Here is a 27,249-nt window from a genome sequence, read left to right as displayed (position 1 = left end):
TTTTATAACTAAATTTATTTGAAGTCGATATGTTCACTGGTTCTTGAAATATGGACGACGAAAAAAGATTCCCGAATACGCAGACTTACGGACATACAGACGTTCGTACACACGCATCCAAATACATCTCTCAAAAAATCTTTTATTCAGATTATAGGTTCCTTGAAACTTCGATAAATGTCAAAATTTCCAACTCGACAAATCGGACCAATTACAATAATTTTCTATTGGAAGTTAATAACACTTATTTTGTTTTCAAAATTCATTCGATTTTGGTACTTATGTTTTTTATACCGTTTTTATCAGAATGACATTGTTTTAAGCAATTTAAAAAAAAAGTTTTAATGTTAATCAATTCATTTTTTATTAAAAATCTGTTAATATACCAATATCGGGCTTTTCATTGTATTAAACTTTTGAATCAACATCGTTTGGTAAAATTTTGTACTTATATACCATTCTCTTTGAACGCTATAAAAATAAAAAAAGAATTTAATTTAACTATTCTAGTATATCAAAGTCCCTATTCTTCGAATTTTTTAAAAGATTGTATACCAGTTTTTTTTTGTAAAGTAAACAACAAAAAACTTAAAAAACACACTACACGATAAATCCCTTTTGTTTACCTACATGTGTTTGCTTTGATTACAAAAGTGCACCGCAATGCCCGTGGCACATACTGTACACAAAAAATATACTATAAAAATAAGTCTGACAGTGAGACATCCAAGTGAACCGCTCTATTCATATATACATATATATGCCATACCATATACTGGATGACAGCTATGACAGTTGCATGACAGACATTAAGCGTCTGTGCACTTCCCTTTCATGTTTGTTAAAAGTACAAAAAAAAACACCCACTTTCCCACACCCTTCATATGTGAAGTTCAAAATAAAGATAGAAATCATCACGTTCTCCATTTATATTTTTTTTAATTTTTGTTCTTGTAGTAAGAACAAAAACATAAAACGACCCGGTCAGAAAACACACCCTTTCCTGCGGCACCGTATCGTCCTTATTCGCACCCCCATAAAACGTTTTAGTGATAATTACATTAATTATACAGGATTTTTTTTTTTTTTTTCATTTCAAAAATAAAAAATATATATGTGTGTGGATATAAAAGAACGAGGGTTTTCCAAGCTTACCATTTAACACTTGTCAGCGTGGCAGGATTTGCAACATATTCACAGTTTAACAGAACCGTATCGCTTGTGTTCACTGTTATGTGAGGTGGACTGACTTTCACCACGGGTGGGTCTGTTCAAAAGGAAGATATTAAAAAAAAAAAACGAAGTTAGAATAAAATCAACTCATGTTTAAAGAACTTCTATATATGGACAAAAAATAAAAGGACTCTATAAGGAGGACAACACTTACACATCACTTCCAATGTTACAAAGGAGTAAATGGGTTTCTCACGATTCATTTGTAGGACAACATTGTCGGCGTCACAACGGAATACCATGTCATTTTCAAAGCGAGAGGCGTTAAAAACCAGCTCACTTCTTGTGTGAAAAGTGCCATCGTTTTCTTCGTTCTAAAAAAAAAACATAATGACAAAAATAGTAAAGACGTGTAAATGAAAATTTAAATCGATTTGATTATAGGTTAAGAAAAAAGTGTGAAAAATGTACATTTAAAATTTATTTTTGTAAACCTTGTTTCTTGTAGTTTCTTTTTGCTTTTAATTGCAGGTTTTAAAATGTTTTGAAAGTTTTTGACTTACCTCTTGCGTTCGGATTTCTGTGAGGGCATTCTCTTTATCAAGAATTGGCACTGAGGAATTCGACCATGAAATATTGACAGCTGGTCGGGCTCCATAGACCTATTAAAGAGTACAAATATTTGTTACTTAGCTTAGAATGAAAAGAAATGAAACTTCAATATTGACGTAATCAACATTTGTTATTGGTTTTTGGAAATTGCTAATAATAACCCTATCGAAAAAATAAAGGGAATTTTGATGATTTAATGACATGATATTATTTATAATACAATGAAATTGGTCATGTAGAGGTTTTTAAAGACCGTCTTTCGCATAGACTCAAAAAAAAGTTCAGCGTTGTTGAATCGCATGATCTTAGTGGCCAGGAAATATCTCTTGCAACAAAGAAATCCTGTTTTGAGTTGTGTGTCATGTGGCAACATTTTGTTGAAACCATATATTTTCCAAGTCGTATTCTTTAATAGCAGGCAAAAAAAGTCGGTTCTTATATGACTTCAACACTGTAAGCCATAATTTCCACTTAAAGCACGATATGTAGCTGGGGGATAGTCATCATTTTTGTAGTCTTAACAATTTGTATGAGTTTTGCGATAGTTTAGCGATCAATTTTCCTAAATTACAGACTTTCAACTAAAAAAAATAGCATTAACGACTTAGTTTAACAGATGTCGAGTTCCAATCCTATACTTTTGGAACCCCAAAATGTATAAGCTATTATAAGTTAACATAACGATATTAGAGAAATCAAATAAAGTGGGTATGGTCATTTCATCCATCCTTCTTTTTATCTTTTCTTGATCCTCCTACAGCCTTATTTACTTTTGGTTGATTAAGTTTAAAATTGGAAACTTCGGTTTTGAATATATTCGCGTTAGGTTTGATCTATAACCAAAAATAATTGTTAGCAACATACAAAATTTTTTGATCAAAAATTGATAGATCGAACTTTCTCAAAAACCACTTAATAGATTCTTATCAAATGCTTCTAAATTTTTGTTATAAACTTGCTTTTTCTCAATATACAAGTTTATTTTATAATGGAGTACACTTAACAGAACTTTATTTATATTCCTAAATTTTCTTTTGAAAAGGGACAACAAGCTCTTATATTGTCTTAATAATACTTGATGATCAAAAATGTCTTTGTTTTTGTTTATTAAAAAAATTAGATTAAATGTCGACATCTCATAATCGGTTTAGTTTTATATAATTTTGTATTACAAAAATAAAAATTATGTTAAGCCTACATACGAGTAAAAAAGTAATTTAAAAAAAAACGTGAATTTTCTAAAAAAAGAGAATAATACAAATATTTTGTTTGGTACTTAAGTTTTTTAAATAAGCTTGAAGGTTTTTTTTTAATTTTAAAATGTTATAACTTCATATTTTTACACAGACCCTTTAGATACAGAAACAAGTTTTAACGAACTTAGAATTCTAAGGACAATATTTTCAACAAAAATATAAACTGGCCCGAATGCATCGTTAGGTTATTACAGCTTCAATTAACATATTTTTAAATCCTTAATACGATCATTCTCTGCTGAAACTTCATTTATAAATTTACTATAATTTTAAAATTAAATAATTTTATAATTTGACCATTTCAAATTTAAAAACAATTTTTCTCAATAATTTACTCAATTTGATGTGAGCTTAAATTAAAAAAGTGTGTTTTTATGTTTTCAAAACTTCATCAACATCATCCAAATAAATTTTCCTAAACTGCAAAATTGCCGAATTTCTGTCAAAAAAAATTAACTCTTTAAAATTATAGCTAATAGTAATGAATTTGTACGTTCTGCCTTTAAGGTTGCTTAATGTCTAAGAAGGGTTTCACCATTTCCAATTACATACCAATTAAGAGGTTCTCATTGTTCCTCAAATTTGTATGGTGTATATTTCCACAAATATCAAAGCTGCCAAAACATAAATATTTTAAAAAATCAAAACAAAAAACCTAATTGTTACGATAGTCTCTTTATTATGTGCATGTACACATATTTCATCAAAAGTCAAATAATGAACGTAATTAAATCTGCCATTTATTTTATATCCATTTCTTCTAAATCCTTTTTGTCAACCCTTTGAATACGATGACAATAACGAAGAAGAAGAAAAAGAACTACAACATAACAATAGTCATATCCATTGACTTCCCTACTTCGATTACAGTCATTAAAAATGCCACCAACGTTCTAGCAATTAACCTACTCCCATATATATCCAGCGACCGCGGAGCAACCACTCCACCCTCACCCTTACCGCCACCTAAAACACAGAACCTACTTTATTTCCAACACTAACAATTACCACCAGCGACAATAAGGACAACAAAAGAAAAAAAAAACTTTCATTTCAAATTCCTCAAAAGGATCCTTTTGTTTTTTCTTGTCTAGAAAAATGCCTTAACGACATGCAGAGACATCCAATCAATGTTAATTACGTCAATTATTGCCACTGAATAATACAACAATACTCCTTCGGACTTACATGACATGTTAACACAACTTTGCTGCCTTGAACGGTGTGATGTTCCACTCCAGACAATGTTATGCCAGTTGGACGAACTACAGAGAGAAAAAATAGAAAAAAAAACATGAAAATAAAAATAAAAATCAAGATGATTGTAAAACTACTCCCGAGTCCCGACAAAAGGACAATCATGCATAATTAATATTGCAAGTCATTGTCATTCTTTCTCAGTTCCCTTTGTTGTTGTTGGTTGACTTTCTTGGTTCTTAATACATTGCCCACCACAACCATTTACAGTTTTTCATTCAATGAGTTGATAAAATGTGCAACCAACCAACCAACCAACGTTAGTCCAGTCCAACATTGACTCGCACTCACACAATCAACACTGAGTATTGTAAATTGAAAGGACGACATTGCTTCAAATGCATTCCAATTACAAACCAATGAATGGACTGTGGAGATGGACATTGGCCAAGTTGGACTGTCTAACTAAACTGTCTCTCATCCTTTTATCGATGTCCTTGTTGTCGTCGTGGGTCGTCGTTGGTAGCCTTACCTTGCATATCGATGTGGATTGCGCTGCGGATTGTGCCCTGAATTGCCGATGATTCAACTCGACATTCAATTGTACTGTTCAAATCCAGGCGTGATAATACCAACGATAATTCCAAAGTGGCTGTATAGAGACCATCCTTTTCATCGTAGGTGGGTGAATCTAAGAGAATGTGAAAAAAAGGATAAAGAGAGAAATTAGTTAATTTATTCAAGTTTTTTGTTTTCTTTATTTTAGCTTTTCTTGCAATGACTTCCTTTAAGTCATAGAAAAAGAGAAAATAAGAAGGATAGTATCCTTCTTTTATTATTGTCAATGCTGTCTGCTATCATACTGAGATGGTAATCCCGATTGAGGCTCGAGAAATAACCCAGGATCTTTTGCTAATAATAATACGAGTGATTCATGGAATTCGAATACAGAATTCAAAAAGAAAAGGATTTGTTTTTGAATTATCTTCCAACAAGAAAAAAGAAAGGATTTAAAAAGGGATATCAGCAGTTAAAATATATGTTTGTATGGAGATACACAGACAGAATATAAAAGGATTGTTATGTAGGTTCATTCTGGGAAAAAAAACACAACACTTTTTTGACTTTTTCACTTAAATTAAGTCAAAGATAAAGCGCGAACAATGACACACAGAAAATACAAAACGAAACAGAGAAAGGACCATCCAATCGTATTGTGCATAAATAAGATGTCAAGATTTTTTTATATATGTATATGAATTTTCCCTTTTGTTGTTGTTGATGTTGTGGTTGTTTTTGTTGCAATAAATATAAATTTAAAAAACCAAAGAAAAAAATAAACTTTCAATCCTGATAACGGCTTGAATGACATCTTGGTAACACCACAGCGAAACAATTTGTATTTTGTATTCTTCAATCGTACACAAAAAGTCTTTAACTTTGTAGGGAGGTGAGGGGGTAAAAATTGTAATTTATTGAGGTTTAAATGCGTTGGTAGGTATTGGTATAGACGTTTTTGTATTCTTTTTCTTTTTTTTTTTAAATTTGATTGAGATATATATCTTCATTTCGAATGATTTGAAATATAAATATTATAAGGCTTTATTTTTTGGTGTTGGCTTTTTGGCAAACAAATCTTCATTTTGACCTTCACTTATGGCAAAAAGTATTATCTTAAGGTCGAAGTTGAGTTTTTTTTTTTATCATCAAGACGACGGAGGAAAAGTCAAGGACTTTACGCCCAATTATTGTAAGCTACTAAAAAAATCCATCATAAACAACAAATAAGCATTGCTTGCGGTTGACCCGTAATATTACTCATGTCAGTATTGAATATAATTAACAATACCTTTGCGCCAATATAACAACAGATAAATATTAGAAAAAGGTGCTTTTGTTTTGGTGCCCTTAAAAATTTGTAAATGATATTTTTCTTTAGTCCGAGAAATTAAGGACGTAAAACCAATCTTTTTTATCTTTGGCAAACGTTAAAACCAATATATTGAAATAGTTCGGAAGGCAATACTTGGAATTTTTCAAAAGATATTGAAATTTAAAATTAAAATTTATTTAACCATTTACTGTATAAACTTTAATAAGCCAGAAGTCGTACCCGTGGCATGATGGTTAGTGCGATGGACTGTCATACTGTCTCTTGCGAGGAGTTGACAAATTCTCCAAGAGTAATTCTTGTCATGAAAAGTGCTTTCTCAAATTTTCCGTTCGTATTCGGCTTAAAACTGTAGGTCCCATCCATCCTTGACAACAGTACTCGCACACAGGAATATTTGAGAGTTTACAGTCACTAGGCCCTAGTTATCAAACGGATTGTTACGCAACCCAATTTTTTTTATTTTTAAGCCAGAAGTCAATAAAATATAATTTTCCTTCTTTCGTCCGCCATATCTCAAGATCCAACAGGTATGACGACACCAAATATGTTTTGTTTTACAGATAATAAAATTAAATCAAAAACTGAAACAATTGAGTAAGTGAACATTTTAGTTAACTCCAAATAACCCAAGAATTAATAACTCTATCGTCTTCAATTAAACTCTATATTTAACATCGTGAATTCATAAAAAGTTCAATGAACTCAAATTGATAATGTTTTCACGATGAAATATTTACAACCTCCCATATTTTACTATAATACAATTTAATTACATTCAACGAAGAATGAACATTTTCATATTTAGTGCGATTTTTAGAAAAATAGATACAGGGATACTATACAGAAAAAAAGTGTTATATCAACAATCGTTGACAGTCAACTTGAATTTTGGCCAATTGTCGCATTGACTACCAAATTATTCAATATAACAACCTTTTTTTTAAATTGACTACTGGATTGTCAATAGAAGAATTTTTGATAGAAGATAGATAGTAGATAGAACAACTTCAGTAATCAATACGACAATTTGGTTGGCAACCAAAATTGATTATCGAGGGTTGTTATATTGACTACCGCAGTCGTCGTATTGCCTACCGCAGTTGTCATATCGATTACTGTATTTTTCATATTGAGTACCACAGTTTTCATATTGACTACCAAAGTTGTCAAATTTACTACAGCAGTTGTTATATTGACTACCACAGTTGCCATATTAACTACTGCAGCTGTAGTATTGACTAATGCAGTTGTCCTATTGACTATGACAGTTGTCATTTTGTCTACCGCAGTTTTCGTATTGAATATTGCAGTTGTCATCTTAACTACCGCAATTGTCGTATTGACTACACTAGTCAATATGACAACCGAAAATTGGAAGGAATTGCTTTTTAACTTCCCAAAGGAAGTTATTGTAGTTGGTCCGATTTGTCAAATTGAAAATTTAGACAGTTCTCAACGTTTCAAGGTCACTAGAGTCCAAATAAATGTTTTTTTAGAAAGATGCCTGTCCGTACGTTTGCGACGTTTTTTTCGTCGTACATAGCTCAAGAACCAGAAGATATATCGACTTCAAATACATTTTTTCTACAGATAATAATGCAGAAAAATGTAGACAGGGCTCACAATAAAATTGAGCGGGTGGTTTTTTTTACCATGTAAAAAGCAATATTGCTAGAGACTTGAATTAAATTGTTTGTTTGTTTGCACCGTATTTGATAAAATTCCAACTAACGTTTTTTTTTATAAATCAATAAATCTGAAAAAAAATATTTGTCACCTGAAATGTTTTACGAAGAAATAAAAGATTTTATCTACAAAATAATATTATTCAACGAGAAATAACGTTTCTGAAATCAGGTAAAATTTTGAGAAAAATCGAATGGACAGTTTTTTTGCGAAAAATAAAAATGATGAAAAAGATTAATAAAACTTGGTAAAAATTTACTTTCAGTTCAAATATCTTTTCTAAAAATTTAAACTATTGGCTTGAAACTAATTTTATCTCAGAAAATATTGTTTTTAACATTCAGTGAATTTAGTATAAAAATCCAACATTCCGTTTTTACTTGCGACATATAGGAACTATATGGCAAGTTTTGCATTCGTGCAAAATTTCAAACTCGAGATTTTACGATGGTAGAGAAGCCGAAAAAAGTGGGTCCCGCGATTCCGTCCGGTCGGTTTTGTCTGTCTGTCCACGCTCCTACAGCCTAAACCATTGGGTCGATTGAGTTCAAACTTGGAAGTTAAGGTTTTGAGCAGATTCGCGTTAGGCGTTTTTTTCATTTTTTTGTTTAAGATCGAACTAACAGTGGCCCCCATACAATTTTTTTGGTCAAAAACTGAAAATTCGAATTTTCTCAAAAACAAAAGGATTTTTTTTAAATTTTCTCTAAAATTTTATTTTTTAACTTGGCTTCTTTTTATAAGACAACCATATTTTTGTATTGCTCAAAAAAGGTACCGCTCATAGAACCGTTATTTTGTTTTTTAATTTTCTCAGCAACTTATGAACTGATTTTAATAATTTTTTTTCTGTATAAGCTCCTATATTGCCTTAACAATATTTGATTAACAAAAATGCAATTTTTAATTGTTTGGATTTTTTAAAAAATATTGAATTTTTATTTTTCAAAACTCTATATCTCAAAAACGGGTCAACAAATTTTTACGAAATTCAAACGTAAGACGTATATTTACAATCACTAAAGAACTGCATTCCAAAAATATTTTTAGAACAAAATTGGAAAATTTTTTATATAAAAAATTAATTTTAAAAAAAACGCTCTAACGATTTTCAAAAAAAAAATTTGAAAAATCAACGGTTTTCTTATTTATAAAATAGCATTTAAATTTTTGAAGACAAACTTATTTTTCAGGTAAAATTTTGAATCTTAAAATATTATTTTTTAAATTATTTTTACTGTGCATGAGCCCGAAAGAGCGCATTATTTTGACAAAATTGTAATTACATTCCTATCTTTCATCCAAATTAATGCATTTGGTACACATTTATATGATATATTTAATCAACAATCTATTTTAAAGAGTCTATCAAGAAGTATTATCTTGGTAACTTTGTATATGTGATTTTAAAATATCGATACCTTCCCGTAAGAATGTATTAAGCGACACATTTTTTTCGAAAATGACTTTTTAATGTGGAACTATACTAGAAGTTAAGCGCCACATTTTGGCCTGGGTTTCGCTGCTCTATCATGTATACAAAAGAAACTAAAGAGGAAATAAAATTGTAACAACCGCCAAGTTTTCTCACTGGAATAATGTTGCTCCCTAAAATTTGTATTATCCGCCATTGAAATTATGCTAAGCGACATTTTTAAAAAGTTTTTTGTCTTAAGCAACCAAACGTCCAAACAAAAATTTTGTTAGATGTCGCATAGTTTAACCGAAATTGTCGCTTAGCACACTCTTCCAAATAGAACTTGGTCCATTTTTGTCGGTTATAACCATCCAGATATGGTTTTCTTTAATTTTGAATATTTTTCTATGAAGTAGGCTTCTGCTTTTTTCCCATTTATTTTGTGTTTTTTTTTTGTCTGGTCGGTTGTAAGCGTATTTTTGTATGTATGTAAATTCCGTTGCATAGATAGCTGTTGATTTTATTTCAAATATTTGAATGCAGTATGAATTAAACGCCACAATTTATTTCAAACCTTTATTTTTTGTGACCATCACAGTGTCTTAAGCGCCATTTACCATTGTATCAAGCGCCAATGTCTTGACCACGAAAATGACAAAAACTTCTTATCTGATTAAAATTTCGGTTTTGCAATGATGTCAAGTTTTGTATTCTGAAAATCCCTCTCCAAATCTGTTCTTTCCATTACAATACACAAAAAAATGACTAAATGAGACGTTTTTTTTGTTTCCTGAACAATTTTAAAAATGTCGCTTAATACATTCTTGCGGGAAGGTATCGATATTATTCTTTACTAATAAGGTTGTGAAACAACCTGGCCTTCGCCTATATAAAAAAATAAATACTTAGTACAAGTTAATGAAACGGGCCAGAAAGAGTATATGTATTTTCTATTAGAATCACTTTTTCAACGCATACACATTGTACCTATTTATAAAGGTATTACGTACAACTTCTACAACTACTGCTTACGTGTCACTTCTTAACTAAAATCCAAAACGCACAAGAGTCTGACTGTAAACAACTCATGATCAGCAATTTCTTGTACTTGTTCGCATGCTTGTTTTTTAAAACTTTAGTGAAAAAAATAGACTGAACGTAATAACTCCATGTTTGCGCTGAAAACTTGTAGTAAAGAAGGAATGTAGTATGTACCTTCTAGCCACCAATAACATTCCTTCATTATCATCATAAACATGTCCTTATCTATCTATCCACGCCAACGACTCGGCATCTCACCGCCCTAAAAGTTTCTGCTCATGAGAGTACTATGGTTTTCATATATTTACAAAGATCGTGCTGTTTTTTTGACAATTCAAATGGCATTTATATCTTTGAAGCCAAACTTATTTTACAGGTATATTTTTAAATCTCATATAAGTACTTTTTCAAACAGACTCTTTGCATACAGAAGCAAGTTCGTGCGACCCAGTCGTGCATTTTATTTCATAAACAAAATCTACAAAAAGTAATACGCAAATTTGGTAAAAATTGATTTTCGGTTACCGATATCTCGTGAAAAATAAAAGATATTGATTTCAAATTAATTTCAATTATCCAATTTGTATTTATTTATTTGTTTAAGCAATGCTACTTAAATTTTTGTTGGTAGTTTTAATTTTTTTAAATAAATCAACTGACAACTTTTTTAACAAAAAACGAAATCTACAAACCTCTTAAGCAATACAGATCAACAGACGGGATGGGAAGTTATCAGTGTGGGTCGCATCCCACCCTCTTCTTTTTTATTAAAATTGAAAACAAAATTAGTAGTTTTCTTAAAAAAAAAACACAAACAACTATTCAAAATATGTAGCTAAAAATTGGTATTACATGTTCAAATATTTTGAGCAGCAAACAACGAAAACGTTGTTACTTTTCCAAGTTCCTCAAACATAAATTTGGCTTTTTGAAAATCTGTAATTAGATACTATAAATGGAATACTTTTAGAATCAGCACTTCATTCGCTGGTACGTATTATTGAATATTCCCTCGAATACGAAGAATATAACTTAGTAGCGTTCCAAGATATTGAAGGAGCTTTCAACAACGTTAGTTACCAAGCGTTCACAACAGCAATGGATAAGCTGAAATTAGAGAAATCACTCATAGATCTTATAAGTCTCATGCTCATAAGCAGGACAATAACTTTTAGCATGAGAAGTTTTACTACCACCAAATCGGTGAATAGAGGCACCCCCTAAGGTGGTGTCCTTTCGTCTCTTTTATGGAACATGGTAGTAAGCGACCTACTAACATCATTGAAAGCAGAGGGTTTTGTATCTGGGAAGCACCCCCAAGTTCTCTCGGAAATCCTACAAAATGCCTTAAATAGGCTTACAAAATGGGTTAAGCAATGTGGCTTGGACGTCAATCCACATAAAACAGAATTAAAACTCTTTAAGAAAAGATATAAAATTCCTCAGATTAGCCCACACAAGATAAAAAGAATAACATTAAGCTTTTCCGACCAAGCTTAATATTTAGGCCTCATTTTATGCAAAAAACTAAATTGGAAGGCAAATATTGATGAAAGAGTAAGAAAGGCTACTGTTGCGCTTTTTACTTGTAAAAACGCCATAGGATCAAAATGGGGCTTCTCCCCAAAAATAACCCGCTGGCTATACACTTCGGTAATCAGACCGATACTCTTTTATTGAGCTGTCGTATGGTGGACCGCAGTGGACAAGATGGTAAATCTAAATAAGCTCATCAAAGTCCAGCGGTCAGCAGGTATGTGCATCACAGGAGCACTTCGCTCAACACCAACAGCAGCAATGGAAGTGCTTTTAAACGTAACACCACTTGACATCTTCTCTAAAAAGGTGGCTGCCAACTCATGTGTAAGGCTTAGAGCCACCTCTCAATGGACCAGTAACAATACAGGACATGCTACTATTCTAGACAATTTCAGATCCATCCCAGATCGTTTAGACTATACCACCCCGAAAATGGTATTTGGTAAAAGCTTCCATGTGTCCATTCCTTCAAGATCCTCATGGGAAGAAGAGAGACCCCTGGAAGACGATGCGGTACACTTCTATACAGACGGTTCAAAGACCGATCACGGAGGTGGAAGTGTTATCTTTTCAGAACAACTGAATCTCAGTCTATCCTATAGACTTCCCAATCAATGTAGTGTATTCCAGGCCGAAGTAATGGCGATTAAAGAAGCATTATCCTGGCTCAAAGAAAACGTTATATCTTGTAAGGATATACGAATCTTCTCAGACAGCCAGCCACTCTTTAATCTCTCGGGTCTTTCTCCACAAACTCCCAAATAGTCCACGATTGTCGATCATCACTGAATGAGATGACGGAACAGTTTAATATTCACCTCATTTGGGTGCCGGGCCACTGAGTAATTCCGGGAAATTGCAAAGCCGATGAGCTCGTCAAAAACGGAACACTTCTGCCTCATGTTAGACAAAAACATAACATAGGAACACCACTTGCTGCATGCAAATATCTTCTCAAACAATATGCTCTAGAATCAACAAATGCTAGATGGTTACAAAGTACCACCTGCCTAGCAACCAAGCAAATATGGCCAAGTATTGACTTAAAACGGTCAAGAGGCTTGATATCACTGAGCAGACAAAGTATAAGCTCTACAATTGGAGTAATAACAGGACACTGCCTAATAAGAAGACATGCTCTGAGGCTAGGGCTCTACTTTTGTAGAAGCTGCATGGACTAGGAGGAAAAGGAAACAGTCCAAAAAATTCCATTAGAAGGAATAACTTTCTCGGTAGTCCCTTCTTCGATAATACCAGTAAACTTGCAACGGTTGACAAAAAATGTCTCTCTATCTTCATTAAAAGTACAAAATGGTTTATTTAAGTTCATTACTCTCCCATGAGTAACCTCATTAGTTGTATCACAATGGACCCTTGAGGTCTACGTGCGTCAATGACATCTGGACAGCCACTCCATCTTAACCTAACCTACTTTAAACGGCATAAATGTAAAGGTATAAGTGTGGATCGCATCCTATCCATTTTTTTTTCTTTTAAAAATGTTGGTAACGATAAAATAGAAAGGGACGCGAAAACATATTAATTTCAAAAAGTTTGTAATCGTTTATAAACTTTGGTGAACAAATGTGCATCATATGCAAACTGAACAACTCGAAATTTTCACAAAGCCAACATGCGTCCAAAGCTTGAAACAAATATAATATAATGCTGTTGAAACTTACTTAAGACTTTTCGGCAATGGACATTATTCGAAGAAGAGTCTTTTAATTAACTTTTGTTTGCCCCACCCTATACTCTAGTGAAATAACAGACTGTGTTCATCTCCTCAGCATAACTATGAAGTACAGAGAAGAGTTCTTAAGCCGTACTTACCGAATTTGCAATAGCTTATTACGTTGAAACTCTTTTTGTGCGCTCTTATTAAAACAAGCATAATTTTTGTATTGATTTAAAAGATAGTAAAAATTTTACTATTTTTACAGTCTAAATTGAGAAATGTTGCATTCTTTTTTGAATAAATAGGACACAGTTAAAACATAAAAATCATTTTTCAATATTTTAAAACCCCAATTAAATATTTTTGTTTATGTGCCTTGTATCTAAACAATTTTGAATAAATATTTTCACTGCATTTTTTTAATCTTTTTTAATAAAGAGCTTAAGTCTAGATTTTTCCACAATGTTGTCCTTCTTTTTTTCGTTTAAAATTCTTGTCGGAGGTATTTAAACTGAAGACCATTATTATGAAACCCTAACCACACTAAACACTCACAAAATACATTTCGAGAAGGTTAAGTTGGGTTGGGTTAGGGTATGTATAGAAGTAGTTAGGACAAAAAATTCTTTTAGGCTTATAACGCAGTGAAATAAAAATACCATAGAGCACCAGAAAACAAAATAAACTAACGAAAAAAAATAACTTTGTTATGGAGGAAAGATTCCTTAAAAAAATAACCCGAACTCCTTCTTCCGACCACTAATGGTTTCTTTTTTTTTGTTATAAATGCACTCAACTTGACTACGACTATCATTGTATATAACTTTAATTTTGTCTACTTCTACATTGGGTTTGTGTTCTGGCAAAATAATATTCGTACCGTAAAAATTCAAAACAGAAAAAAATGAAAAATAAATAATATTCCTAAGCCGCCGCATGCAAATACTTAAACGAAATGAAATGCATGACTATGAGACATACGGGGCTTAAGGCAAACTTCCTCATCATCATTGTTTTTTTTTTTAATAAAGTAATATAACCTAAGTAGTTATAGGAGGAGGTGGATTGGATATACTATGCTTATGAAGTGGAAAAGCTTTGATAATGGAATATTTGGATTCCTCTAGGGTAACTTTTATATTCATAGATAGGCTCAAATGAAAACATTAACATTCTTTCAATTCCGTTAGGAACTATAATAGTTGGTATAATATTTAATTGGAGGAAGTTAAGTTTTATTTAGTTTGTTTGGAGAAGTTGAGTTTAGTTCAAGACTATCTAAGTTATACATACTTAACTAAGACTTATAGGTTTGCTTTTTACCTTGACAGCTTTATTGAGTCATAAAAATAGTTTATTCTCAGCCAGTTCTTTTTAAAAAAGATTTAAGTAGCTATTAGTATATTTTTCTTTAGAACGCTTTCACTTTTAAAACAACCATCTTAAAAACTGCGCTTAAAAATTAAAAGAAACCTGCTTCACAAACGCATTAAAATTCTTCAACTTCCCAACAAAAATGATGAATATTTTGTAGTTGCAATTTGATATACTTAAGCACTCTAGTGCGCCCTTAAAGACCTTCATGTTCACTAAAAGTGAGACTAATGGATAATTTTCAAATATTGTGAGCCATGACGAGTTAGTGATTGAAATAATCGAAGTCGTGTGCTTTGGTGAAGAAAAACTGGGAATACTGCAGATGTAGACCGTAGTAGTAAAAATTTCATAAAAAACATTTTAACTTCTTCTTCATCAATAATCGATCAAGAAAAACGATTAGATTAGGTCCTAAAAACACATAAAAAAGGTAAGGGTATAGAAAAATCATCTTTAACCATAAGGCCCATTTTTACCTCGGAGGTAACATTAAAAAGCAAATATGGGTTTTGGAAAACCCAAGAATGATTGTTTAAAGATTTTATCATTCTCAAAGTGTCAATGTGGGACTACACCTTAATCTTAAACTTTTTCGGAAATAAGACCATAACATATTTACTGCGCTTTTTCCTAGCATAGATTTTCTATGACTGATTTTAGAAGATATTAATGTGGACAATATTTATTTTCAAAGGTGGACCCAGATTTTAAAACAAAGGGAAGGAGTTACAATTTTACCATAAAATTGGAGTTTCGCACAGAAGGTGTGAAGGTGGATGCATTTCGAGGACTATTTTTAACTTCCCATAGGAAGTTATTCTAATGGGTTCGATATGTCAAATTGCAAATTTTGACATTTTTCGACGTTTCAAGGTCCCTAGTCGCGAAATAAAAGATTTTAAGAAAGTTGTCTGTGCGTGCGTGCGGGTGTACGTACGTTCGTACGTCCGTAGGTCCGTACGTTCACTACGTTTTTTTCGTCGTCCATAGCTCAAGAACCAGAGAAGATATCGTCCCCAAATAAATTTTGTTATATAGAAGGCAGAAAGATGCAGAAAGGCCTTTTAAGAAAATTGCGTGGGTGGTTTTTTTTCACCATAGCACTTTGAAAAAAAGGTGAAAATTTTGGTTAACCCTAATTATCTTACGAACCAAAAACGCTAGAGACTTGAATTAAATGGTATATAATATATTGTAACGTGATACCAAACAGGTATATTTTTAAAAAAAAATCAGTATAACGGTTTTCTTATAAATCAATAAAACTGAAAAAAAAATTTGTCACCTCTAAAATTTTACGACTGTAATATGATTTCATGTCTAAAACAATTTTGTGCAACGAAGAATAATGTTTTTGACATCTGATAAAATTTTGAAAAAAATAGAATTGACAATTTTTTTTATAAAAATAAAAATAAAAAAAAAACATTACTCAAAGTTGGTAAAAATTGAATATCGATTCAAATATCTTTTTAAAAACTTGAAATTTAGGTTTCAAACTTATTTTTTTTTATAAGAAATGTTGTTTACAGCATTGTAAAAATTTTGAAAAAAAATCGAATAGACAGTTTTTGTATAAAAAATTAAAATCCTAAAAAAATTAACAAAAGTTGGTAGAAATTGATTTTCGACTTAAATAGCTTTTCAAAAATTAAATATATTGGCTTCAAACTTATTTTATTTCACAAAAAAATATTGTTTTCGATATTCAGTAATTTTTATATAAAACTCCAACATTCCGTTTTTCATACAAAATAAAATCTATAAAATATAGTACGCAAATTTGGTAAAAATTGATACGAGTACATATAGACAAACTTTTAACAAGACAAATCGACAGACGGGATGGGAAGTTATCAGTGTGGGTCGAATCCCAGCCTCTTTTTTTTATATAGCTCGACGAGCTTAGGAATAAATTTGTAGGTAAGTATCCCAATTTTAGTGCCTAAATTAAAGTTTTTGAAAAATTTATAAATCTATAAATAGAGAAGTATTTAAAAAACTTGATTTCTTATGTAAAGCTGTCAACTATTTTTGACCAAAAAAGAATCAACAAAATTTAAGAAACAAGGAACTCATAAAATTATGTGACTCCATTAAAATATGGCCTGTTCAAATTTGAACATAAATAAATCAAGGAGTACACAAATATTATGAATTACTCATTAGCTCCTTAGGGTTAAACTTAATAAATAAAATACCAGCCTACCTAGAGGTTCAAAGAATTAAACTTTTTCATAGATTCAAAAAAAGTTAGGTGGTGCAACAGTCGGTTGAGAACTAGGGCCTAGTGACTTTCAACTCTCAACCATTCCTTTATGTGAGAACTATTTTTAGTGATGGAGGGAACCTACAGTTTTAAGCCGAAGCTGAGAAAACATTCTTCATGACAAGAATTTCTCTTTTAGGATTTGTCGATTCTCGTAAAAACTTAGATTGCACAGTCAAGGATTGAACCCAAAACCTCTGGCATGACAGCCCTACGCGCTAAACATCACTCCACGAGTACTACATACACATTAAATATACAACCTTTAAATTTTGAAGCAATATTTGTTAAAATATGCATTTTCCAAAAATGTTTAATATTTAATCAATCTTGGAGTCAAAATTCCACAAAACTTTTAATGTGCTCTAGCAAAACGAAAAATAAGCTAAAGATGAGTTTTAAAATTTGTAATGGGATTACAACTTTTTTCAAAGGCAATTTGAATTCGTGCAAAGCAAATTTAAAAAAAATCACTTAAATTTGCGATTTATTCAGGATCTCGAAACAACATATGCCTTTCAAAATGTACAACATTACATAGAAAAAAAATCCTTAACTTAAATTGTGGTCATTGAGGTCATTACACAATTTTAGTTATTTTTTAAAAGTTCAGAAGATAAATGTAAAATTACTAACAGATCTATACATAAAGCCATTGTTTATACTACATAACTCGGTGATTTGTATGGCAATGGGGATATGAGCTTCAAAAGTGCAAAAAAAAAAACAATTTAGAGGCCATTTTGCTGTCAATAACATACCCTCGTTAAAAATACTCAATTTGCTTAAGACAAAAAGAAACCTTTAATTGAAAAAGTTTTTCACATAAAACAATTTTTCTGACTTGGCAGTTTTGAAATAACTTTCCATAAAGTAATGTCTCATCCAACCCTAGAATAAAGGATAAAAATCCAAAAACCTGCTTAAGCATTATGAAAAATTGAGCTTTGAACCATCCTTTGTTATTTCATTGAAAAAGTGTGTAACACAATACTTTAAACATATGCAACTATAATTTTCCATGTTAATTGTAACTTATTTGAAAAAATAATGCAGTAATGTCTTTTTGTCTAAAACCATAACACCCAAATCCTAAAATGTCACATAACCCAAAATTAGTCACAAAGACCAGAAAGTTTTTAAAAAGTCGCGAGAAAACACAAAGCGAATGCCGTAATACTCAATTTGTAAGTTGCCATTTTGCTCAAAAGAATTTTAAATTTTATTTTTAGTGTTTGGATTTTATGACATTGGGCTTTGGGACATTTATTTGGGCATAACGACGATTATGATATCTTTCGTTTCTTATGTCTCATCACCTAACAACATATTATAACATAAATCATTAAATGTCATAAAGCCCAAACAGAGGAACACCGGACAAAAAAATTATTAAGAAAACGTCAACAAGCCCAAATAAAATGTCATATCACCCAAACCAACATTCAGTGTCGTAACGCCCACATATAGAAATGTCATAACGCCCAAAAGATACAAAAAATAAACAAAAAAATGCGAGAGTGTCCAAATGCGAAATGACAATTAGTAGTTTGGGAATTATGATACTATAAAATTGATTTGGGCAATATTTTCTTCTGAAAAGCCTTTTGGCGATATGACATATTTAATATCTTGATGTAATTTTATTGGGAAATAAGACCGAACTATTCTTTTTATTTGGAACTTTCAAAAACCGAAAATATTTTAAAGGCCAGGATAGGTAATATTACCCAAATCATAGGTAGAAATGGCGATCTCAAGGCAACCCAGCCTGAGATCCAATTAGCGCTGTAGTGCGCCGTTTTGATACCAAAAACTCGTTTGACCTGTGATTGAAAGGGATAGATTTATAGAGAAGCTTCATAGCGATGATGTTAGAGCCATTTTGTCGCATTGAGAAAAAAGATGAGGTCTCTAATCTTTGTCTCAGATACCTAGCTCATAAAGTTCGTAAAAGAATGCTATTCCAAAGTATTTCATTCTAGTGTTTGCCAAAGCAGGATATTTACAGAGGAAATGGATTATCGTTTCACTTTCTTTTCGGTCACTACAGCTAGGGCAAAAGGTTTTGTAAGAGATACCCAACTTCACTGCATGAACTCCTATAGGCCAATGTCCGGTACAAACCGCAACAATCCTGGCTATGTCTTGCCTTGGCCTGCATAGAAGATCGTTACGGGTTTCATTATAGGTGGGCCATATTTTCCTAGATATAATGCAGTTGGCTAAATTGCTCCACCTTCCGCTTTATTCAGTTTGGTAGATAGGAAAGATTATACCTTTCATAGCACCAAGAGGATTGCTAACCATTTCCGCAAGTGAGCTATGAAGGGCCGATTCTTGCCTGGCTAGCTCGTCAGCCCGATCATTTCCCACGATACCACTATGGCCCGGAACCCAGATCAGGGTGACACCAAGGTTAATATTCAGGCTCGCAAGCTCATGATGGTTAGTGCGTTGGACTGTCATGCAAGGGGTCTTGGGTTCAATCCCTGCCTGTGCCACCTTAATTTAAAAAAATTAATTTGCGCGGGTACTGCCTCTTGCGAGGAATTGACAAATCCTTCAAGAGTAATTCTTGTCATGAAAAAGTGCTTTCTCAAATTAGCCGTTCGGATTTGGCCTAAAATTGTAGGTCCCTTCCATTCCTGACAACAGTACTCGCACACAGGAATGGTTGAGAGTCGTAAGTCACTAGGACCTGGTTCACAACGGACTGTTGCGCCACCCAATTTATTTTTTATTTAAGCTCATCGCGACATTGCTGGACCAATTTTGATGAGGATATAGCCGAGTTAATGGCTTTGACAGCTGCCTGACTGTCTGTAAAGATAGCCGCATTTCGGCTTTGGTTTGGGTTTTGTTTAGGTATCTTACGTGCCCCCTTCTTGCCAGCAGTTCAGCCTGAAAAACAAAAAAAGCAAAGTCAGGAAGCCTAAAGTATTTGGCTACATTTAGGGACTCAGAAAAGATCCTATAACCAACTCCGCACTCCATCTTTGAGCCGTCACTAAAGATAGTTGTGTTGAAATCTATCGACACGATGTCATCCTCCCAATCTTCTCTGGATGCGAAAATATCCTTAAAACCCTTACTAAGGCTCAAAGTAGGAGTTCAGTAGTCAGAGTCTACCGAGATAATATATCAGGGAATCAATTTCGTTGTGTTGCTGTAACCTATGGTTCTGACAACCAGCTGTTTGATTCCTTTAGACTAATAGCGCTGCAGAAAACTATGTATTTAATAAAAAGATCGATTGTTAGAAGATCCAAAATAACGTTTAAGGCGTCCGTTGGGCAAGTACGCATGGCCCCTGTGGTGCCCACGCAAGCTGTTCTCTGAACCTTCTTTAGCTTATTAATGTTATAGGCTTTGCTAAGAGCAGGCCACCTTACAATGAAACCATATGTTAAGATAGGGCGTACTACGGCTTTGTACGTCCATAAAATCATCTTCGACTGAAGTCCCCGCTTTTTGCCGAAAGTTTTGCTGCAGGCGTAGGAAGCAACACAGGCCTTCTTAACCCGTACTTTAATATTTAGTTTCCAGTTTAGTTTAGGGTCGAGTATAACTCCCAAATATTTTGCACTGGAAGACAATGATAGGATTTGACCATTGAGTCGAGGTAGCGTGAAGGGCGGTACTTTAGTTTAGTGGTGGTAAAGAGCAACAGTTCAGTTTTACTTTGGTTAACTCCTAGTCCACAACAAGTGGCCCAGTTGCTAACTTTCTTCAAAGCTGACTCCGTGATTTCACTAATCACAGAGATGTACTTTCCTGACACCAATAGCACCAAATCATCCGCGTAGGCTACCGCCTTCACTCCACATCTCTCTAATTGTATCCTTGACCAGAAGCCATAAAAGAGGCGAAAGAACACCACCCTGGGGTGTTCCCCTACTCACGTGTTTTGTTGCGATTGTATTGCCTAGAGAGGCTCGAATCATCCTACCACTGAGCATGGAAATAATCCATTCTCGACCGGAACGAGCGATTCTTCTATGGATTCTGTAAGGACGTTGTTAAAAGCACCTTCTATGTCTAGGAAGGCGGCAAGAGTAAATTCTTTATAATGGATTTATTTGTTCTACAGTACGCACTACCTCATGAAGGGCAGTCTCCGTAGATTTGCCTTTAAGATAAGCATGCTGAGAGCTTTCGAGAGGTCGTCCAACAAGGATTTCTCTAATATGGTAATCAAGAATGCGCTCCAAGGTTTTAAGCACAAAAGATGTTAAGCTTATTCGTCTGAAATCCTTCGGGATAAAAACTACTTTGACCTGTCTCCAAGACATGGGCATATGTTTGAGAAGGAGGTATCCTTTGAAAATTTGTTTCAGATATGGAGCTGCCACATCATGCAACTTTTGAAGCATAACTGGCAGTATGCCATCCATGCCTGGGGATTTATATGGAGAAAAAGTATTGATGGCCCACAAAATATTTTCTCTGGTTATAACGGAATTGACTTGCTCCACATGAGCTACGTTTAGCTCTGTGGTTTCAAGCGATTCGGGGTTATCACTCTCGCAACCCGGAAAGTGCGTCTTCATCAGTTGCTCTAGAGATTCGGCTGGAGAGGCTGTCCAGGTTCCATCAGGCTTTTTTAGAAATGAAGGATTACAATGTTCCTTCTATAAAACTTTGCTGAGCCTTGCGGAGTCCTTTATGTCTTCGATTGATTGACAGTATTTTCTCCAGCCTTACCCAAATCATACACTAACAAAATGTTGATAAATTGTGTTGGGTCTTTGACATTCTTAATTTGGGCGTTGTGTTTTTGGTCAAAAAGACCATACGTCTTAACAAATATCCCGAATTTTGTGTGCAGGTAAACAATTTCTTTCAAATAAAATTTGAAACATTAGGTGTATTTTTTTAGTCGTAACATTTACCCTATTTATGGAAGCGTTTATGTTTAAAGCTGATATTAACTCCTATTTAAACCCATATTAATCTACAAACGTTTGTAAAATACCGACTTTCAGAATCTTAGCGTCCAAATTTTTGAAACCGAACTTTTTTTGATAGGTCTCAAATTGGCTTGTAAAATATATGCTATTCAATTTAAGGCGATTTTCATGCAAGGTGAACAATGAAATTTTTTCTTAACAACTTGATCCATTTTTTTTTCAAGTATGACATTTTTTTTTGTGACCTTAAATGCAAAGGTTCAGTTAAATAAAATGGATTACACACTCAAAGATATTGGCAGCATTGACAATAATAAAATTTAAATCTATAAATATTTTTTTTATTAAATTTCTATTTTATTTAAAACTACTTACGTGTTGTTAATCGCTTATTTCCTCTAAACCATCCAACGCTTGGCTGTGGTCTTGTTTTTTTCACAATACACGTCGATCTAAGTGTATGTCCTTCCTGTAGCGGTCCAAGAACAGTTCCGTTCTCAATGCGATCTCCTTTCTCATCAATTATCACAACCTCGGTTGGTGGCACTGATTTTTATTTTTATTTTGATTTTAATTTTTATTTTGTTTTCAGTTTTATAATTATTTATTAAATTATTTTTATTAAATCATTAAATTGATTTTAATTAATTTGTTGTTTTTTTTTATTTTGTTATGTGGATTTTGAAAAAGAACATAAACAAAAATAGAAAGAAAATACATCGATTAGTCTGTGAAGATGTTTTGGAAAATCAAAAAATTGTAAATAAAAATAAAATTAAAATAAAAAAACAAAAAACAATTGTAAATATAATAAATAAATTTCATTTACCAATGTTTTCTACGGTTTTATTTTTTTAAATATTTTTGTTTTGTTAACATTTACATTGACATGATATTTTTTTTGTTAGTTTTTTTAAGCATGTTTGTTGGGTATTTTTTAAGTTTTTATTTTTTAAATTTATTTTGTTTGAATCCAGGTGGTGAGAGTTGAGCATTTTGAGAAGGGGGAGGAAATATTTTTTTCTTTTTTTAATGATCATTTTCAATGATTAAAATATAATGATAAAAGGTTATATTCTTAAAAAAAGCATTTAATGATTTTTTGAATAGAACTTGAAAATACTTTATGAAAAAAATGATAAAATTACAAAAATAATTTCAAACAAGCAAAATACAGTTTACAAAATTTTGTTTCAGGACGAAAAAGTATAAAATTTATATTTGCGTGTTTTTGCGAAGTGAATTTAAATAATGTTTTTTTTTATTTAAATTTTGTTATATTAAGGAAATTATTTCTCTGAGAGGGGAGGGGGAAGTGACACGCAGCACTAACAATACACATTCAGCGTGAAAATAAACTCATGCAGGCACGGGCTTGGCAGGCATCTTTAACAAACTTAGTATATATTTTTTTAAATTCTTATTTTTTTAATGGGAGTTCATTGTTTTGTTTTATTTAGGAACATACATTTTGTTGATGTAAATTTTGTATTAGCTTAAGGGTAAACACACAGAAACAAAAAGACAAATATTTCTTGGAAGACAGACAATGAAGGAAGGAAGCAAGCATGTTAATTATATTATAGAGGTAGATTAGGTACCACAAAGTAAATTAATTTATATGCAAGGCAAACAAATTTATTTTTAAATTAATAAAAGAATAAAACAAATATTATGTAACAAGCAAATTAAGACATATCAACAAAATAAGAGAAGAAGAGTAAACTTACCTAAGACATTAAGTTTTACACGATATCCATTGTAGTTATCACAAGCTTCTAATGGTATAAAAAATGTTGTATCACATAGGTAGATATCTTCGTCAGATATTTGCAAGTCCTTAATAATTAATTTAAATGGAGATTGCTCCACTATTACTCTGAAAAAATAAAATAATTTGGAATATTGTAAAATAGGATGTAATTTAAAAAACAATTCAGTCTAACACATAGTTTGGGGTGACACAGAGCTATTTAGTCTCTTCGAAAATGTTCATATTGGCAGATGTGTATTTTATGGTATTCATTCGTTTATGTTGCATTCATTGGAATTAAATTATTTTTTGGCTCAAAACTGTATAAATAGTCATACTCATAACTAATGATAATTTCCAGAATTTAAATAAGTTAGATAGTGGAGGTGGGCTACTTATTGCCGTTCGCTAAAACATTTCGTGTGAATCAATTTCATTGTCTATCACTAAACTAACCACCATGAATGTTGTGTGTTTGTGGTCACAGTCCAATCCAAATGAAATTTATACATGTAAATATAATTGCTGTTTTTGATTTTTTACAGTATGTCGCGCCGCGCGCCGCCGACTACAAGGAAGAGAAACTTTCGAATATTTGTTGGAAGATATTCCTTCAGGAAACGACAGTTTTTTTAGTGACCAGGACAACGGAGAAGAAAGAGACGATCAGCCAAGTCCACTTTTGTTAGGGGATTTGATAGGAGAAGTTCCCAATTATGACTTTAATTCGATGATGACCTCCCTTTATCGAACTTAGTTCATCGAAATCCTAATGTTACAGAGTCCAACACCGGGAATGTAAATAGACCAATGACACTAGCTCCAAAGTGGAAGAAAAATTATAGAATGAACACACCTGGTGAGTTTTCGGGAATATCTGATGAAATTCTGGGCATGGAGAATGTTACCCCTCTTTCACTATTTCGGCTATTTTGGACAGAACATTTACAACACATTTTATGTTTTCAAACTAACCTTTACGCAACTCAATCTGGAAAACCTTATACACCCACTACAACTGAAGAGCTTGACGTTTTCATTGCGTTGAAGTTGGTGATGGGTTTAAAGAAAATGCCAAGCTACAAGGATTACTGGTCTTCAGCACCTGATTTTCATGACAGCTATGTCTCGAAGTTTACGAGCTTAAATAGATTCAGTTGGCTTCTGAATTATTTGCACGTGAATGACAGTAGCGTAATGCCTGACAGAAACTGCCCAAATTTCGACAAACTGTATAAAATTAGACTTCTACTGGACATTTTACGAACTAATTTTCGAAATAATTACAAGCCATCAGAAAGTATTGCTATTGATGAGAGTATGAAGGGAAGGAACTTTTTGAAGCAATGCATGCCAAAAAAACAGACAAAACGAGGGTACAAGGTATGGTGATGTGTGCAGAGTCAGGTTACTGCCTTGATTTCGATTTTTATACTGGTAAGCAGGAAACTAACATTGATTCTGACTAAGGCGGTAAAGTTGTAACGAAATTTTGTGAAAATTTGAAAGGAAAAAATCATAAAGTCTATTTTGACAATTATTTCCACAGTTATCCTTTACAAGTAAGATTACAAGAAGACAAAATTTTCGCCTGTGGAACGGTGAATTCAAATAGAAAGTTCTTGCCGAAGCTAAAAGAAGACAGGCATTTACGCAAAGGCGAACACGATTACCGCATCAGTGAGACAAAAGTTAGTTTTTTGAAATGGAAAGACAAGAGATCAGTATTTATGTTGTCAAACTATCATGATCCTAAGAACGTTGGTAAAATTAACCGTAGAGAGCGCGATGGTACCTATAACGAGGTTTCCTGTCCAGAAGCCGTTAAAGACTACAACGCGAACATGAATTTTGTCGATAAATTTGACCAGCTCAAGAGGAAGTTATGCTGTTGATAGAAAATAGAAAAAGTGGTGGCACAGGATTTTTTTTCATTTCCTTGATTGTTGTGTGGTCAATGCCTTTTTAATTTATAAGGAACTGCAGGCCTCTTCTCGCACGGACCTTAACCCATTAACTCTGAAAGACTTCAGACGAAGCCTATACCAGGGTCTTCTGGCACCGGAATATGTCAGACAGAAGCAAAGGCCTGGTTTAGAACACAGAAAACGAAGTTCCAGGTCCTCATCTCATGGACCTGCATTTATCAAACGCCACAAGCCTACAGTCGCAGAGGAAATTCGTCTAGAATGCAGTCAACATCAACCAGAAAGAAGTACTTCTAGAAGATGCTGCAAATGTAGCAGTGAGGACAATATGGCAGTGCAATACGTGCAAAAGTTCCCCTTTGCATTCGCAAAGGAAAAACCTGTTTTGCAGATTTTCATACCAAGTAGTTATAAGTTTTTAATAAGTTTATAATTTCATTTCGTGAAAGAAATATTAATTAATAATAAAAAGTATAAACAATCCATCATAGTTTTGTCTTCGTCAATAGTCATGGGGGTTAGTGTTGCTAACCACCTCATTTCTCGAAAACCTTAGTAATCAGATTTTTTTTTTAATATTTTCGGCTATATTTTAGTCGATTTGAATTATAAAAGTAAAACAGAAATGATAAAATATTGTTAGTATACAATCGTGAATGAAAGAGTTAACGTCTTAAAATCAAACATCATTGAACTCGATCTTGAAAATGTAGACTGATACTGAATTTTTAAACCTAAATTTGATGAATATGCTTAACCGTTTCACGGGCATCTTAAATACAGCTCTTAACTTATTTGAACTTTATAGGACAAAAAAAATAATCTCAAAACCTCCGTGGGATAACAAAAGGCTGACTTATTTAAAAAAAAATTAAAAAAAAATCATTTGCCAAGTATAAAATGTCAAACACTTTAGATGACAAATATACATTTTGTAAACATCGTAAAGAATTCATGGTTCTCAGCAAATTCTTGCACAGGAACTATATTTTGAATATTGAGCTTAATTATTTGAAAAGTGATCCGAAACAGTTCAGTTCATTAATTCTAAAAGGAAATCAATTGGCATTTCAACTGCGACGAAATACTAGATGGGGTAATTCTACTGACATTGACAAAACTCTTGATTTTTTTGCTCAGATTTTTGACCTGTAGAAGATATTGGCTAAATACAATTAGAATTCTCTGGTGTATTAAATGGTCTTCAGAATCTCAAACTCAATCACATTCCTGGTGACGATGCCATTCCTGCTCTTGTTTTAAAAAATGCTCTAATTGTAAGTTCCCCAGGGTAGACAATTTGGCCCACTTTTATTTATAATCTTTGTCGATAATATCTGTAAAAACAAAAAGTTTAGCTCATATATTCCATTTATGATTGCTTTAATAAACAAATAATAGACCTATACCATTTATTAAACTGGTGTTTGGTTACCCGCCTGAAACTTCATGTAAGCTATTCTTTCTTTGTCGACTTTCAAGCAGTCTTTGACTCCATACCACGAGAAGCACTCTT

At 32.7% G+C, this 27,249-nt stretch overlaps 1 protein-coding gene across 1 annotated transcript in view; it reads right to left on the bottom strand.

Annotated features, from left to right (window-relative positions):
• The window catches only part of LOC129951381 (uncharacterized), a 127,040-nt gene that overhangs the window by 73,207 nt on the left and 26,584 nt on the right, over positions 1-27,249 (bottom strand). Inside the window, exons 10-17 of the mRNA XM_056063504.1 lie at positions 24,144-24,149; positions 23,783-23,931; positions 22,428-22,598; positions 4,771-4,929; positions 4,230-4,306; positions 1,737-1,835; positions 1,388-1,547; positions 1,156-1,267 (exon numbers count right to left, since the gene is read on the bottom strand). Coding sequence (XP_055919479.1) covers positions 1,156-1,267; positions 1,388-1,547; positions 1,737-1,835; positions 4,230-4,306; positions 4,771-4,929; positions 22,428-22,598; positions 23,783-23,931; positions 24,144-24,149 — 933 coding nt within the window. The remainder of the gene's footprint in view (positions 1-1,155; positions 1,268-1,387; positions 1,548-1,736; positions 1,836-4,229; positions 4,307-4,770; positions 4,930-22,427; positions 22,599-23,782; positions 23,932-24,143; positions 24,150-27,249) is intronic.

This window comes from Eupeodes corollae, chromosome 1, assembly GCF_945859685.1.
Source record: "Eupeodes corollae chromosome 1, idEupCoro1.1, whole genome shotgun sequence".
Lineage (NCBI taxonomy): Eukaryota > Metazoa > Arthropoda > Insecta > Diptera > Syrphidae > Eupeodes > Eupeodes corollae.
This window is presented reverse-complemented; position numbering and strand designations above follow the sequence as displayed.